The sequence below is a fragment of the Macrotis lagotis genome, chromosome 5 (assembly GCF_037893015.1).
Source record: "Macrotis lagotis isolate mMagLag1 chromosome 5, bilby.v1.9.chrom.fasta, whole genome shotgun sequence".
Lineage (NCBI taxonomy): Eukaryota > Metazoa > Chordata > Mammalia > Peramelemorphia > Peramelidae > Macrotis > Macrotis lagotis.
The window spans coordinates 110755840-110771146 of NC_133662.1; the positions used below are offsets into that span (position 1 = coordinate 110755840).

At 35.4% G+C, this 15307-nt stretch overlaps 1 protein-coding gene and 1 pseudogene across 4 annotated transcripts in view; both read right to left on the reverse strand.

The window, feature by feature from the left end:
- The window catches only part of AK9 (adenylate kinase 9), a 142881-nt gene that overhangs the window by 105131 nt on the left and 22443 nt on the right, over nt 1–15307 (reverse strand). For all 4 annotated transcript variants that reach the window (XM_074187329.1, XM_074187327.1, XM_074187328.1 and 1 more), the window contains exons 6-7: nt 8852–8964; nt 5932–6123 (exon numbers count right to left, since the gene is read on the reverse strand). In XM_074187329.1, coding sequence (XP_074043430.1) covers nt 5932–6123; nt 8852–8964 — 305 coding nt within the window. The remainder of the gene's footprint in view (nt 1–5931; nt 6124–8851; nt 8965–15307) is intronic.
- Nucleotides 13333–14253, reverse strand: LOC141487835 (AKT-interacting protein pseudogene; annotated as a pseudogene).

Genomic DNA, 15307 nt, shown 5'->3' on the forward strand with positions numbered 1-15307 from the left:
AAGATACCCATGTGGATGAGATCCTCTGGAGATTAGTATATCACATATTTAAAAGGAACACAGATAAACTAAAACATCAAGAATAGGGTGATCAAGGGAAGGAAGCAGGGATGAAAGCCATAATATAAGAGAAATAATGAAAGGAATGGGAGATTCTTAACCTGACTTCAGAGTAAGTGGAATATTCCCAATAAAACCGTTTCAGGTTTAATATTCCTAGTGGAATCCTCTCAGGATTAAGAAATATTAAAGAACAAGTTATTATTCTTAAACTATTTCTAGAAGAAAGCTCCTTGTATTCCAAACAGGTGACTCACTCTCATAACTTTTGATAAGACTACTTTTACTGACTACTAGGAAGATAGTAGACTTTTTCCATGAGAAAAACCTTGCATTCCAAAGAAGCTCATAAGACTATTCTTGTTTGATGATTTGTAGACTGTTCCTAGATCTTGTGTTCCAAGACAAGTTACATTACTTCAATAAGATAGTTATAATCTTGAAGGTTATTCTCACCAACTGAATGGTAATGTAATATTTTATGAAAACCTTTCATTCTTTTCTTTTTGCTGGGGTAGATTTTCACAAGTAGATTGTAATTCTGAAGACTAATCAATGAGTCAACAGAGAGGGATGATAGGGAGGAGGAAGGAATCATGTTAGGCCATATAATCTTGCTTGATGTGCTCAATTTGGGGCAGCTCCTTGATCTTCATACCTTTATGAGACTTGGAGTATGCCCTTTTCTCTAGAAAAGCCAAAATAAACTTTTCTTTTTGCTCAGAGAAGTTTTTATTTTTTAAAGTGGATTTTTATCCCACACAGTTGGTTGCATTGACTGGGATATTAACCCCATCCTTAAGACTCTCTTGGACATGCACACAAGCAGGCGCCATGCTAGAAATTGTCAGTAGCTTGCGATTTCGTGCCCAGGTAGATCCCTTTAAGAGCAAAGGAAGAATCCCGAAGAGAGACTTAGTTTGAGCAAAATTGAAAACCAGAGGACCTCCAGAGGCAGCACTACATGGGAGATGCTCTGCTATAAGAGAAGATCCAGAGATAGCACCATGGGTCCAGAAATTTGTGTACACAAGCCCATGTGTAGCCCTGAGTGACCCAACCCTTGTCCCTCCCACTCAAATCAAATCTGCAGATGTCTGACGGGAGCAGAAAAAAGGGCAGGGGTGGAAATACTCCCAAGCAATTAATACACTTTACAGGGAGAGATTCCAAAGAAGTCCATGAAGTTAGAGGCTGAAGGGTCAAGACAGAAGGATCAAGAAGTGCTGTCTAATAGCTCTAGGGTCTAGACTTAATAATAGGGAAGAAATCCAAAGTAAAAAGGGAAAAGTGCAGAAAATGATAAAATACTGTTGACCTCTTCCCCACTTCTTCACTGTGATTCTGTGCTGCCAGAATGCTTTCTCCTCCTCTACCTCCTTCCTGTCCCTGCTTCTTTTCTCCAAGGCACTTGATTCTTCTTCTTCTTTTTTTTTTTTTTTTTTTTTTTTGCTTTATCTCTTGACCTTGGGAGGGAAATGGGATTAAAAAGGGAATTTTTTATGAAAAGGGACTAATTAATAGTAGAGATAATTGTTTCATGAAGACTTAGTAAAATAAGTGTTAAAAGGGACCTTATTTTGAATTTAAAGAAACAGGAAAGAGACAATGAATATTATCAAATATGTTAATAAAGAAATCATAGAAAGAAATGCTATTTTAATTTGAGAAAGTTTTGGTGAAGTAAATTCCAGAAAGTCAAGAGAGTTGGGTTAATTCTAAAGTATATAATTTGTTTATACAGAAATGTGAGAAAAGGGAAACTAAATAGTCAGTCTTTTACAAGAATGATATGGTTTCAGGACTTTATTAGTATAGATTCTGGTAATGTTAGCTATTACAGAGAGTAATGGAACAAGTGGGGATCTGAGAACAGAAGAGCCCCCAGGAAAGATTTTGGACCTGCCTCCTTATGAGAAAAGTTATGTGGTTTATTCTATCTGAAGAAGGGAATAGATGATATTCCAATTAGGCTGTGAGATTTTTTTTGAGTAGCTGTTTGCCTACTCAAAAATTTACCAGTTAAAATCAAGAGGTGTAAAATATTAAATCCTTTGAATGGAAAATGTATTGTGGAAAGTGCAATCATGTCTGTGGTTTATGTAGTTGTATAAGCTATGGGGATTCTAGTTCAGAACAGTATTAACTACTGCCAGAAAGGGTTAATGGGGTGGCTAGGTGGCACAGTGAATAGAGCACTGACCCTGGAGTCAGGAGTATCTGAGTTCAAATCCGGCCTCAGACACTTAATAATTACGTAGCTGTGTGGCCTTGGGCAAGCCACTTAACCCCATTGCCTTGCAAAAAAAAAGAGAGTTAATGAAAAAGAATAGTGGAACAGTATATTAAGGGAGGTTTTGAACGTACTGGGAAATGAATCAAGGAATAGAGACAAATTGGGGTTTTTGAACCATTTGTTAAGTATGGAAATTGGTTAAAGCATGTAGACAGAAGGTTTGAGCAGATTTGACATTGTAAAAGTAAAAGGATTGATTTTGGGATTTTGAGAGCCTTGGAAGGTGATTTAAAAAATCAATTAAAAAAAAAAGGTAGGAATAGAAAGCTAAAAGTTCAAATGGAGATATATGCTTAAAGGAGATTAGTGTAATCTGAAAATTACATTAAACTACCACTTTTGCAATATCTGGCAGTGAATTGACTAGAAGAGCGATAAACCCAATAAGATGAAGAGTTTGATGTGAAAGCAATTGCAAGGTAAATGTTAATTTTTTTTATTGTGTTATCATTGATTCTATAATGTGCTAATCTTTTGTAAAAAGTAATTTGAAAATATATGTAAACTGAATTAAGGGGTTTGTAAAAAAAGTTTTTTTTTATTCTAATGTTTTATGGCTCCTCCAGGGTCATAGAAGGAAAAAGAATTAATGGAAATGTTATAATAGATAGGGACAGAATGGCCTTGGTGGAGGCTGGGAGTCTGACAAAACTATTGTCAGGACAGACTGTGAGTTATGTGCTCTTAATCAAGTTTTAGAATTACTAAACAAGGGGAAAGTGAGATTTTACACTGATTCAAAACATGCTTGGGGTGTAGTTCATGTAAATGGTAATAAAATTCTGGGGTGAGTGAGTAATAATAAACAGTAAAGAATTAGTACTTATTACTTTAATAGCTCAAATTGAGGGGTATCTCCAATTCCCAGAACATAAAACGTTCTAATAATAAGAAATGTTGGTCAGTGAGGTTAGAAACTCTTATAAGTTAGAGCATTGAGAAGTTAGAATTGTACTGATAAAGATAAAAAGAATTTGCAAACTTTTTAGGCTTTGAAAAGAAAATGATTTAAGGTTATTTTGAATATGACAAGTTACATTACTTCAATAAGATAGTTAGAATCCTGAATGTTATTCTCATCATCTGGATGGTGAAGTAACATTTTACGAAAACCTTTCATTCCTTTCTTTGTTGCTGGGGTAGATTTTCACAAGTAGATTGTGAAGACTAACTAATGAGTCGACAGAGAGGGCCAACAGGGAGGAGTTGGGGATAATGTTAGGCCGGATAATCTTGCTTAACTGTCAATTTGGGGCAGCTCCTTGATCTTTATTACCTTTGTGAAACTTGGAGTGTGCCCTTTTCTTGGGAAAAAAGCCAAAATAAACTCTTCTTTTTGCTCAGAGGAGTCTCTATTTTTTAAAATGGATTTTTATCCCATACTAGAGGAAATATGGTAGTTCTTTTCAATACCTGAAGGCCTATCATAAAGAAGAGATTTGGGGCTTATTCTGTATCTCTCTAGAAGAAATAACTGAGCTAATGGGTAAGAATTGTAGGAACTGATCTCTCAGCTCAATAGAAGAAAGAACTTAATAAAAATTAGATGGTTTTTTAAAAAAATATAGTACATTGGAAAGTAATGGGATTGATCCCTTTTGCTTGAAATGCTCAGGCTATGGTTAATCAACCCACAGTCAAAAATAGTTTAAAGTAAAGCCCAGCATTTTGTGGAAAGTTGAACTAGATTGCTGATAGTAACAGTTAATATCAATATAGTGCACTGAGGTTTGCAAAGAACTTCACAAATACTAGCTCATTTAATCTTCACGGCAACCTTGGAAGATAGTTGCATTTATAACCCCATTTTACAGATAAGGAAACTGAGACAGACAATGATTACTTTACCTGCCCATAGCTAGTCACTGTCTGAGGCCAGATGTGAAACCTGTCTTTCTGATTCCCAGTCTAATGCTCTCTTCATAGAGCCCCTTAGCTACACATGAGGTTCTAGATTTTGTGATTTCCATCTTTCTTGGCTAACTAAATTTTTATTTTCCATTAGATATCAGCAAACTCTTTTTTCTTTTTTTTTTCTTTTTTTTCTTTTTGTAAGGCAATGGGCTTAAGTGGCTTGCCCAAGGCCACACAGCTTGGTAATTATTAAGTGTCTGAGGCCGGATTTGAACTCAGGTATTCCTGACTCTAGGGCCGGTGCTCTATCCACTGCGCCACCTAGCCGCCCCCAGCAAACTCAAAAAAAAAATTTTTTTTCTCAAAATAAATATATACACTTGTCTCTATGTTCCCTGCTGCTTTCTATAATTTTTCTATTATTCTTTAGTATGGGGTGGGGAACGTTCAACTTGCTGACCATATAAGGCCTGCCAGAATCATTTGGACCAGTCAAGGCATCCATATGTGGTACTCAAAATTCAATATTATCTAGGAGTTTCATGGATAAATTTTTGTCAAAAGAAGAGGGTTGAACTGTTTAAGGAGTTACTGAATAATCTTGATTCTGAGTACAGTGATTTTATCACTGGGAAGTGCAACAACTGATTCTCAGGAACATGCTCATGAAGTTTTACAAACTGCAGGATTAAATGAAACAGTTCATGGAGATGATGAAGGGAAAACCTGTCAGGGAACTCAATGATAGCAAGTGGCTGTGTGATTTGGTGTTCACAGCGTTCTCAGAGCTGAACATCAAGCTGCAGGGATCCAACCAACTTCTCAGCTCTCTGCTTTCAAATGTGAAATCATGTGAAGTTAAATTAAGGTTGTGGAATGTACAGCTCAAAAGGAATAACACAGTGCAATTCCTCACTCTGGAAGGACAAAAACCTTCTACCACATTTGAACATGTAGGTGAATGTGGGAAACTAATGGAGGCATTTAATGAAGGATTCAAGGACAAATAAACAAAGGAAATCAAACATCTTTGCTTCATTGTTCTATGTAGACCATAGAACCTACAACACGAAATCATTCAGCTGCAAAACTTTGATGAACTGAAAGGTAGGAACAATAACCTCCCACTGCTAGGATTCTATAAATGTTACATAAGTGATGATAAATTTCCCACTTTGATAGATTTGCATTGAAATATGCATCTGTGTTTGGAACAACTTACTGCTGAGAGCAGTTCTTTTTAAAACTTACCACCACAAAGTTGACTGCTCTCCAGACTGAAGCAAACCTGGAAAAATAGTTGCAAGTAGCAATATCATCAATATCCAGCTAACATCACACACTTCACTAAAGAGAAGCAGTTCCAACCATCACATTAGGAGTAAGTTAATTAAATGATTGACCAAATGTAGTGAGCTAATTTTTAAGTTGATAATTTTTTTTCTTAGGTTTTTGCAAGGCAAATGGGGTTAAGTGGCTTGCCCAAGGCCACACAGCTAGGTAATTATTAAGTGTCTGAGACTGGATTTGAACCCAGGTACTCCTGACTCCAGGGCTGGTGCTTTACCCACTGCACACCTAACTGCCCCTAAGTTGATAATTTTGTATTGGTCACGAATGATGTTATAAATATCCAAAAGTCCTTGACAGACAAAAGGTCCCCTCCGCTTTAGTATAACATAAAGTACAATATACATAGTTCTGGTCAATAGGACTATTACCTCTTCTTCTTCCTCTTCGAATTCCTCTTCTTCCTCCTCTTCTTTTCTTTCTTTTTCTTTGTTGTAATCTTTCTTTCTCTTTCTACGACTCTCAATAACTTCAGGATCCCACTGCTCTCGCATATATATGAGTCCTGTAAGACTATGTTGTCTTTGTCCAGAAAGTCTTTGGCATAAATCATAATCAGGGCACTGGTTAAGAAACAAATATAATTGTTTCATTATTTCAAAATATTTATTTATAGTTCTAGATAAGGGTTTTTTAGCCTAGAATCTATAACCTCATTTAAAATATTTTAATAATTATTTTCCAAAATAATTGATTCTATTTGTAATCATCTGTATTTTATTTTATGCATTACAAATTATTATTCTAAAGAGTCCATAGGTTTTACCACATTGTCAAAGGGATCTGTGATACAAGAAAGGTTAAGAACCCCTGCTTTATATCATGTGTATAAATATGCATCTTTTTCATTAACTTTCTGAGTAAAATATAATTCAGGATGATGTCATAAATATTGTATCACCAAATTTTGTTATTTTCTATGTAAATTTTATCTCCCCAAAGAGAGACTATAAAAAATACATTATAGGCATGAAGAAATGTGTTAGTAATATTACTTTCACTTGGCTATCTAGTCCTTTGTAATTTAAGCATTAGAGAATAGTTTGGCATTCAGATTTCCAGTAGACTATCTCATTTTTAAATTCTTAAAATATTAAGCTTGACTTTATCATATAGATAAAATAAAAATTGTTGTGAAAGCCACTGGATCCTCATAATTTAACCCAGTGGATGACAAATGAAAATCTTATTGTGTGGGAAAGTTCCTGGTGATGTCCTCTCAGGGTTAAAAACTATTTTTGTCAAGAAAACCTTGCATTCCAATGGAGGCACAGAGTCACCTGCTTTATGATAAGACTATTTTTGCAAACTGGGAGGACAATCTAACCATAGACATTGCTTCATTATGATAATTACCTCACCATCTGGTGGGATAATTTTATGAAAATATTTCATTCTTTTCTCTATCTGTTTTACTGTGATAGATTTTCTATGAATAAGATTGTACCTCCGACCCAGTCAATGGATTAAAGGAGAAGGTGGTTAGGGAGGGCGACCTGCATTAGGACCTATATAATCTTGCTTGGCTGTACTTTGGATGTAGCACCTTGATCATCACCATTTTTGGTGAGAGATTTGGAGTCTTCCGTTTTCTTGAGAAAAGCATATAAATAAACTTTCAGACAAATCTCTGAAAATTTTCTTAGTGGATTTTTATCCCACACATTACCAAACATATCTTATGTTTTTAACCTTTTCTTATTTTTTTCTCCAAGAAGAATTAGCCAGTCTTTGGATATAGTCCATCAGTGAGACAACAAACATTAAGCAGCAACTATGTGTCAGGAGAGACAGTAATCTGGAGCTCCAAAATAAAAAGGGCAAAAGACAGTTTCTGACTTCAAGAAGCTGATTATTCAATCTAGAAACAATATACATTGGAGATAAACAACATAATAAAGATAATAAAAAGAGATGGAAAAGCTGCTTTCAGAAGATAGAATTCTATTTGGGAATTGAAGGAAGATAGGGAAACCAGGATATGGAGGTGAGAAGGGATGAAAGAAAACCAGGGAAAATGAATGGAGCTGGAAGATGGAATCTCTTTTGAGAAAAACTGCAAGGATCCAGTGTCATTACATCACAGAGTATGTGAGGGTATTAAGATATAAGAAGGGAAAAATAGGAAGAGATCAAGTTATGAAGAATTTTGAATGATCGGGGCGGCTAGGTGGTGTAGTGGATGGAGCACCGGCCCTGGAGTCAGGAGTACCTGGGTTCAAATCCGGTCTCAGACACTTAATAATTACCTAGCCGTGTGGCCTTGGGTAAGCTACTTAACCCCATTTGCCTTGCAAAAAAAAACCTAAAAAAAAAGAATTTTGAATGATCAAGAGATGATTTTATATTTGATTCTGAAGGTGATAGGGAACCACTGGGGATTTAGGGATCAGATCTGTGAATTAGGAAGAACAAATTTAGTTTGTTGGAAGATGGACTGGAATGGGGAGATAGTGCAGATGGTCGGACCAACCATAAAACTATTGCAAAGTCTATCACCTTCCAAGCAGATGAGGTAGGTCCTGAAACAGGGTAGGGGGAGCATCAAAGGAGAGAAGCAGGCATTTATGAGAGATGTTGCCAAGTGAGAAATAATAGTATTTGGCAATAGATTGCACATATGGGATGAGTGGTGGTGAAAAGTCACACAGAATTGTGAGTTTGGGTGACTAGGATAATAATGCCCAAGAAAGTAACAGAAAAATTAGAAAGAGGGGAGAATTTTTAGTGGAGTGGAAGGTAATGAATTTGATTTTGGATATGTTAACTCAAGATATCTATAAGCCAGATGTCCAGTAAATCGTTGCAGATATGAGATTGGAGATTACAAGAGAGGTAAGGGCTGGATATAGATAAATAGATCTGGATATAATCACCATAATGATGATAATTGAAATCATCAGAACTGAGACGATTGACAAGAAAAAAACAGAGGGGAAGAGAAGAGGGCTTGGGACATTTGGAGGACAGCCGCATATAATGGCTATGACTTGGATGAAGGGTGGTCAGACAGGTAAGAGGAGAGCCAGGAGAAAGGAATGTTATATATATAGAGAAGAGAGCATCAAAGAGAAGATCTAAAGAAGGAGATGATTTAGAATTAGAAAGGCTTCTCTAGGCCTATGGTTTCATGTTGTATGGCAAAATATAAAAGGGACATGTTGATGTTGGAGACATAATAATATTTTTTTCTGTCTTAATGCATTTATTATGTTTAACTGATTAAAATTTTGACTAGTTCTTTTGCCTATTTCATAATATTAAAAGAATAGCAATTATAAGGATTCTTACCTTAATATTAATGATGACATCTGGTTTTAAGCTTAGGTTTTTAATAAATTCTATCTGTTCCAAAATAGTCACTGTATCTTCTGAAAGAGAAGGCAGCCCGCTGAGAACATAGCCTGTAAGACAAATTATCTCTTTAAAACTTTTGTAGTATTATAAATATCTCAAGACGTGTATTGTAAATTAAATTGTAAAATTATTGCAGATTGTAAAATTTTGTCTAGATAATAATGTAAACCAAATTAAAGAAAATTGGAAATCTTTCCCACTATTCTTTTATATGAACTCATGAACTTTCTTTCAAATTTAGTATTGAAAAGCAGTTTATGTAGTCATCATATATCTTCTGAATTTATACTGAAAGTATATCTATGATATTAGGCTAGGATCATTAGGCTAAGAGGAATCTTAAAAATCTTTAAATTAACTACATGAGACATTTGAGAATGCATCCTTTTTTACAATTTATTTAAGGTAATAGGATTAAGTGACTTGCTCAAGGTCACACAGGTAAATACTTATTAAGTGTCTGAGGTCACATCTGAACTCAGATCTTCTTGACTCCTGGTGCTCTATCCACTATACCACCTAGCTGCCCTCTGAATATGTCCTTTCTTAAATTCATTTTAAAAAGGAGATCCTAAATGAGGAATGTTTTTTGTTTTTGTTTTTGCAAGGCAATGGGGCTAAGTGACTTGCCCAAAGTCACACAGTTAGGTAATTATTAAATGTCTGAGCCTGGATTTGAACTCAGGTCCTCCTGACTCCAGGAGCAGTGCTCTATCCACTGTGCCACCTAGCTGCCCCTAAATGAGAGATTCTTAACTTGGGGTCCATGAAAAGATTTCAGGAGACTGTTGAATTTTCCTAGTTTTGATGGGAACCCCTTTTCATGTATGATTTGGACCAGATAGTCCACTTCTAACTCAAATTGTATAATACTTTGATCTCTCCTTTGAATCTAAATTTGTTCAGATTGATCTTTTTAATATTATTTTTTTCTAATGATACTTTATGGCTATGAGTCATGGGATGCTACAGTTAAGAAAGTTATTATTGTTGTTTGTCCTTCATTCTTTTTTATTTTTTACTTTTTGCAAGGCAATGGGGGTTAATTGACTTGCTTATGGTCACATAGCTAGATAATTATTTAGTTTCTGAGGCCAGATCTGAACTCAGGTCCTCTTGACTTCAGGGATGGTACTCTATCCACTGTGCCACCTAGCTACTACCTGGTGTCCTTCATTCTCAAAAAAAGGACCATGATATAAGAGATGTGATGCCATGACATGCAAGTGAATTGGATTTAAGTGAGGGAAAGCTGTGCAGTCACCAACCTCACTTTCTCCTCTAGAGCCATTTGCCAGAGATGGATAAGGACAACTGGAGATGGCTCCAGATGTACTCTTTAAAAGCTAATTTATTCAAGTGATTACCTAAAGTTAATGGAAAGATATACAGTGGACCAGAATATAATGCAATAAATTATAAACAAGGAATTTTGCAGAGGTAGTATAAAGGTAGTCATCAAAGAAACATATGATTTAAAAAAAGATGAGATGGTCATGTATTGATTATAAGAGATAGCTGATATGATAAACAAGTACAATTACTTTGTCAAGATTCATAAGAAAACAATTATATCCTATATATAGAATTACAAAGAAAATTAAATGTTAGTGAAAATAACTAACATTTAATTTTCTTTGTAATTCCATTTAATTTTATATGGTTAAAAATTCTGAGAATGTTTCTATAAGCTTCACTAGACAGCAAAGGAGTCTAAGGCAAAAAAAAGTTAAGAAATTTTGTTTTACAAACTCTTAGTAAAACTTGTGTGAGACAAGATGGTTATTAAGAGCTCAGGTTATTTTTTCCTTTAAATGAAATAATTTAAAATTTGATTATAGCAAAGAACTATCACAGAATCCAAGAGATAAAATATATCTTAGGAGCTATCTTGTTCCATTCATATCCAAGCAAAAATTCCTTCTATCATATACCTGAAAAGTGATCATCTAGATTTTGAGGCAGTTCATTTACTATTTAGATACCTCTGTTTTTCTTTAATTTACATAAAGTCAAATCTGCTTGGGTATTTCCTTCTATTCCACCTAGTTCTGTCCCTTGAAGCCAAACAAAATAAGTTAAAGCCTTCTTCTCAATTATAAGCCATTAACTATTTGAAGACCAGTTATGATGTGTTCTCCCTTTTCCCCTTTAATGTTTTCTCCAGGCTAATAATCCTCAGTTCTTCAAAATGATTTGTGCCATGATCTGGAGACTCCCTTCACTGTACTGATCAGCTTTAAAACTTAAAAAAAAGTTTCGAGAACTATATTTTCAGTATAATTGGCCATGGTTTCACCACATTTTCAAAGAGATTTTTCTCCTGTTCTTAATACTTTGTCTTATCAATGTTCTTAAAAAGTAATACTCATAGCTGAACATAGTCTTCTTAGTGTGCTCTGATTATGGCAGAGCATAATATGACCATCACTTCCCTAGTACTGAATATTGCCTTGCTTAGTACAGTCTAAGAGAGTTTACTTTTTTGGCAGACATATCACAGAGATATGATTCATTGATCTTGAAGCCCAGTCAGATCATTTTCAGATGAATCATATAGCTATCCCTTCCTCATTTTGTAATTTTGAAGATGAGTTTTTTGAAACCAGTGTAAGACTTTTACCCTGATCCTTCAGACTTTATAATGTTCCTTTTGACTTAGTATTGTAGTCTAGCCAGCCTTTCCAGTTGTAATGAACATGCTAGTTATAATTTTATTTAAATCAATAAAACTGCTAAAACTTTCACAGAATCAAGTACAGCTCTCTGGGACACACTTCACCAGAGACTACTTTCCAAGTTGAAATTGAACTTCTGGGAAATTATTGACTGTTCCACTATCTAGAAAATTAAAATTATGCTAGGCTTGTGATACATTTCCCAATCCTCCTGTGAGAATACTATTTGCTATTTGTCTCCAGTGACAGTCACACGAATTCCTCTGATTCCTGGATTCCTTATGAAATTTTTCTTAACACTTCACCTCCCCCTCCCCATTCTATTTCTTTTCATTAAGGCATATCCTATCAGAATCATATTTTAGTCAAGGGTCTTGGTGATAGCTACAAGGTCAAATATAGATTTTTACATTAGAATCTATAGCTTATCTTGCTTCTTAATCTGTCCTTTTTTGCACTTTTAAAGTGCTTTATTTTTCACTGGCACCTTTTCTTGGATTTTCATGCCATGAATTTCTTGGTATGTCTACTCTAGTCTTCCTACATTGTAGCTACTTCTTATTCCATATACTAGTGAATATACATTAATAGTTCTTTGCCTTACCCTCCTCTTTCACTTAAATAACCTTTTGATTATATTTTCAAGACATGAGGCAAATTTATTCTTAGAAGCCTTATTAGGTATACTCAGTCCTGGTCCAATCTCCTGTCTTTCTTATTTCAGTAATCTATATCTTATTCTTAAACCACAGTCCCTGTTAACCACTTTCCAGATCTGCTTCTTTTCAATCTCTTGTCTTTTGTTTGTGATAGGGCTGATACCATCATCTTTGTCCTCAAGATCTTCATTTTCATTCTCAAATATCTCATTTATTTAGTGATACTTTCTAAACTATCTGGCACTATCCATTGGATTACCCTATACCACTATAGGTTGGATGGTAGTCATCTGATTTTATAAGTTCAAAAATCAGTCCCATTTTGCCAATGTGCTTGGGAAAAACAGTACTTTCTTCTATAGTGTTATCGGATTGACAGGTACTTCAGCATTCTTGGTAAAGAATCACCAGACCAACTGCTTCCAGTCTTCTTCCAACCCTTAATGGAATTCTTTTCCTGACAGACAGCATGTGACTTTATATTATCATTCCTTGAAGGACAAACAACTACTTCTTCAAAATATACAGTGCCTTTTGAGGAAGAACCTCCCTTTTCTTAGATCTAGGTGCTCAGTAATCATCCTTCACTTATTGGTCAGGATTCTTTCTTAGATTCTTTAGTTGCACACTGGAGCCCATTTTTATTCAATAATACCTCATTCTCCTTGATGATCCAGAGAGGAGGTCCTTGACTACTTTATTCCACCACCTTCACTTCTTGCCTTCAGCATCAGATTTCCTGCTAATCTTTCAGCCATTTAGGTTTAAAAAAGGATTTATTTCTAGGATGAAAAAATAAGTTTAAAAGTCCCTCCAAAAATCCCTAATAATTTGGAGGACTCAACTAGATAATCACCCTAAAGAAATTTCTAACAGAAGTATTGCATTATTTAAAGATTCTTCCAAAATTCAGTCTTTGCTTGATTGGTTTTTTATCTTTACAGTCATGGCCACTGGTCAGCTTAACTAGTCCAGAATCCAGCAGAAAATAATTCTTTTTTTTTTAGGTTGTTGCAAGTCCAATGGGGTTAAGTGGCTTGCCCAAGGCCACACATCTAGGTAATTATTAAGTGTCTGAGGCTGCATTTGAACTCAGGAACTCCTGACTCCAGGGCTGGTGCTTTATCCACTGTGCCACCTGGCCGCCCCCAAAATTCTTCTTCTTGCTCTTCTCCCTTCACAAGCAGAAAAATGTTCAGTGTACCAATGTTCAGAAATTCATTTTAAGTTGTTACTATTTTCTCATCTTTAGTGAAAGGTTGAACTGATCCAGGCTTTACTCATCACAGGTCAGTGATATGGAGGTTTTTACTATGCTGTTCTTCTGGCTTCTTTTTTCTGAGTCAGCATCTTCTCTCTAGCATCATCATGAATAGAAGGATTCCATGGAAAAAAAGTAATTGCATAGGGAGCTTCTGTTTTAGGCTTATCAAAAAAAATGAGTGGTGCATTGTTGGATACTGTCAACCATTTTACTTTTAAAAAGTTGAACATCCTTTTCATACAATACTGCAACCTCAGGATTCCAAGGGGCGGTTGTATAGTCTTGTAGAAAATCCATTGTGCTTACATTAGTACTTTCCAAATGTGATTATAATTCCTCCTCCATTTTACAAATGCTCTCTTCACATCCAGTTCACCTGAGATAGGATCAACTAGTGAGTGGATGGAAGATGTGGATCTCAAACACTAAGTATGGACAATCACCATTTGGGTAGTTATCTAGGATATAAACTATAACTTAACTTCAACATCTTGATAAAATCTATGCCATATGAATATTACTCCAAACCATATTAATTCAGAGTGGTAAGATGACTGCACATGACCAGGCAATTTTTGCTTCACAACCAAGATGAATTTGGCAAGAAGGGAATATTCCAAGAAGAATGGACAAATAGAAAATGTGTGCCATTTGCTGACTGTGCTGCAGGGGCAGGAAATGTAGGTTTGGTGCAGCATTTTTAGGAATAGAAGGCAACTGTTTCTTTGGAGCAGTTCATGGTACAGAACCTGTAGACATGCACCAGAAAGGATTCATAACCTGTATTCCAAGCAAAGAAATTAAATCCTCTGTCACCAAACCATTAAGTCCTCAAGTCCTCAGTGTAGTGTCCTTTATGCTGAGCCCTGCAGCTGCCCAACACTATCTCTCTGGCCACAGGTTATTTTTGATACTCATTTTAGCTTGAGTCTTACTCTTCCTTTCTTAGAAATCTGGAAAATTTCTCTTTCCTCTGTTCTAGACTGTATATTGCTACCCTAACAATCTTCCTGACCCTGTTTTAATGAGGGCTTAAATTTTGTACAAAGGGAAAAAAAAAGAAAAACAAATCTATAATGAATCCAAATAGATTAGAATAAATCTAGAGTAGCATAAAGGCCTAATTGCTTAACCTGGTCCTACAAAATCTATTATTAATTTACCTTTCTAATCTTATCTGTTCCTGAAAAATAGGTCCTTTGACTGTAATTTCTCTGATCATCAAGATCAGATATAATTGAGACTGACTTTTCGAAACACAAATAAAGAGGAATAAGGAATATTTATTTCCACATTAGTGGACTGTATTCAGACTTCCTTCAGAGGACATTGGCTTATTTGTTCTGGGAATTAGAGGCACACACACACACACACACACACACACACACACACACACGTTTGCTCAAAGTAGGTGAAAAACAGTAATGTATTTACTAATGGTATTGATTGAGTAGTAGGACATTATAATTTGTGATATGATTCTGTGTTTACCACTGCTAGATAATATCTTTACATTTCAAATATTGTTTTGTTTGTTCACTATGAAGAGTGAATGTTAATGAATGATATTCTTAAGACTATGCACTACTATTCTTTTTAAAAATTTTTGTTGGTCACCATTCCAAGAGACTTGATAAAAAATATAAAGACTCGGGGGCGACCAGGTGGCGTAGTGGATAAAGCACCGGCCTTAGAGTCAGGAGTACCTGAGTTCAAATCCGGTCTCAGACACTTAATAATTACCTAGCTGTGGGCAAGCCACTTAACCCCATTTGCCTTGCAAAAAAAA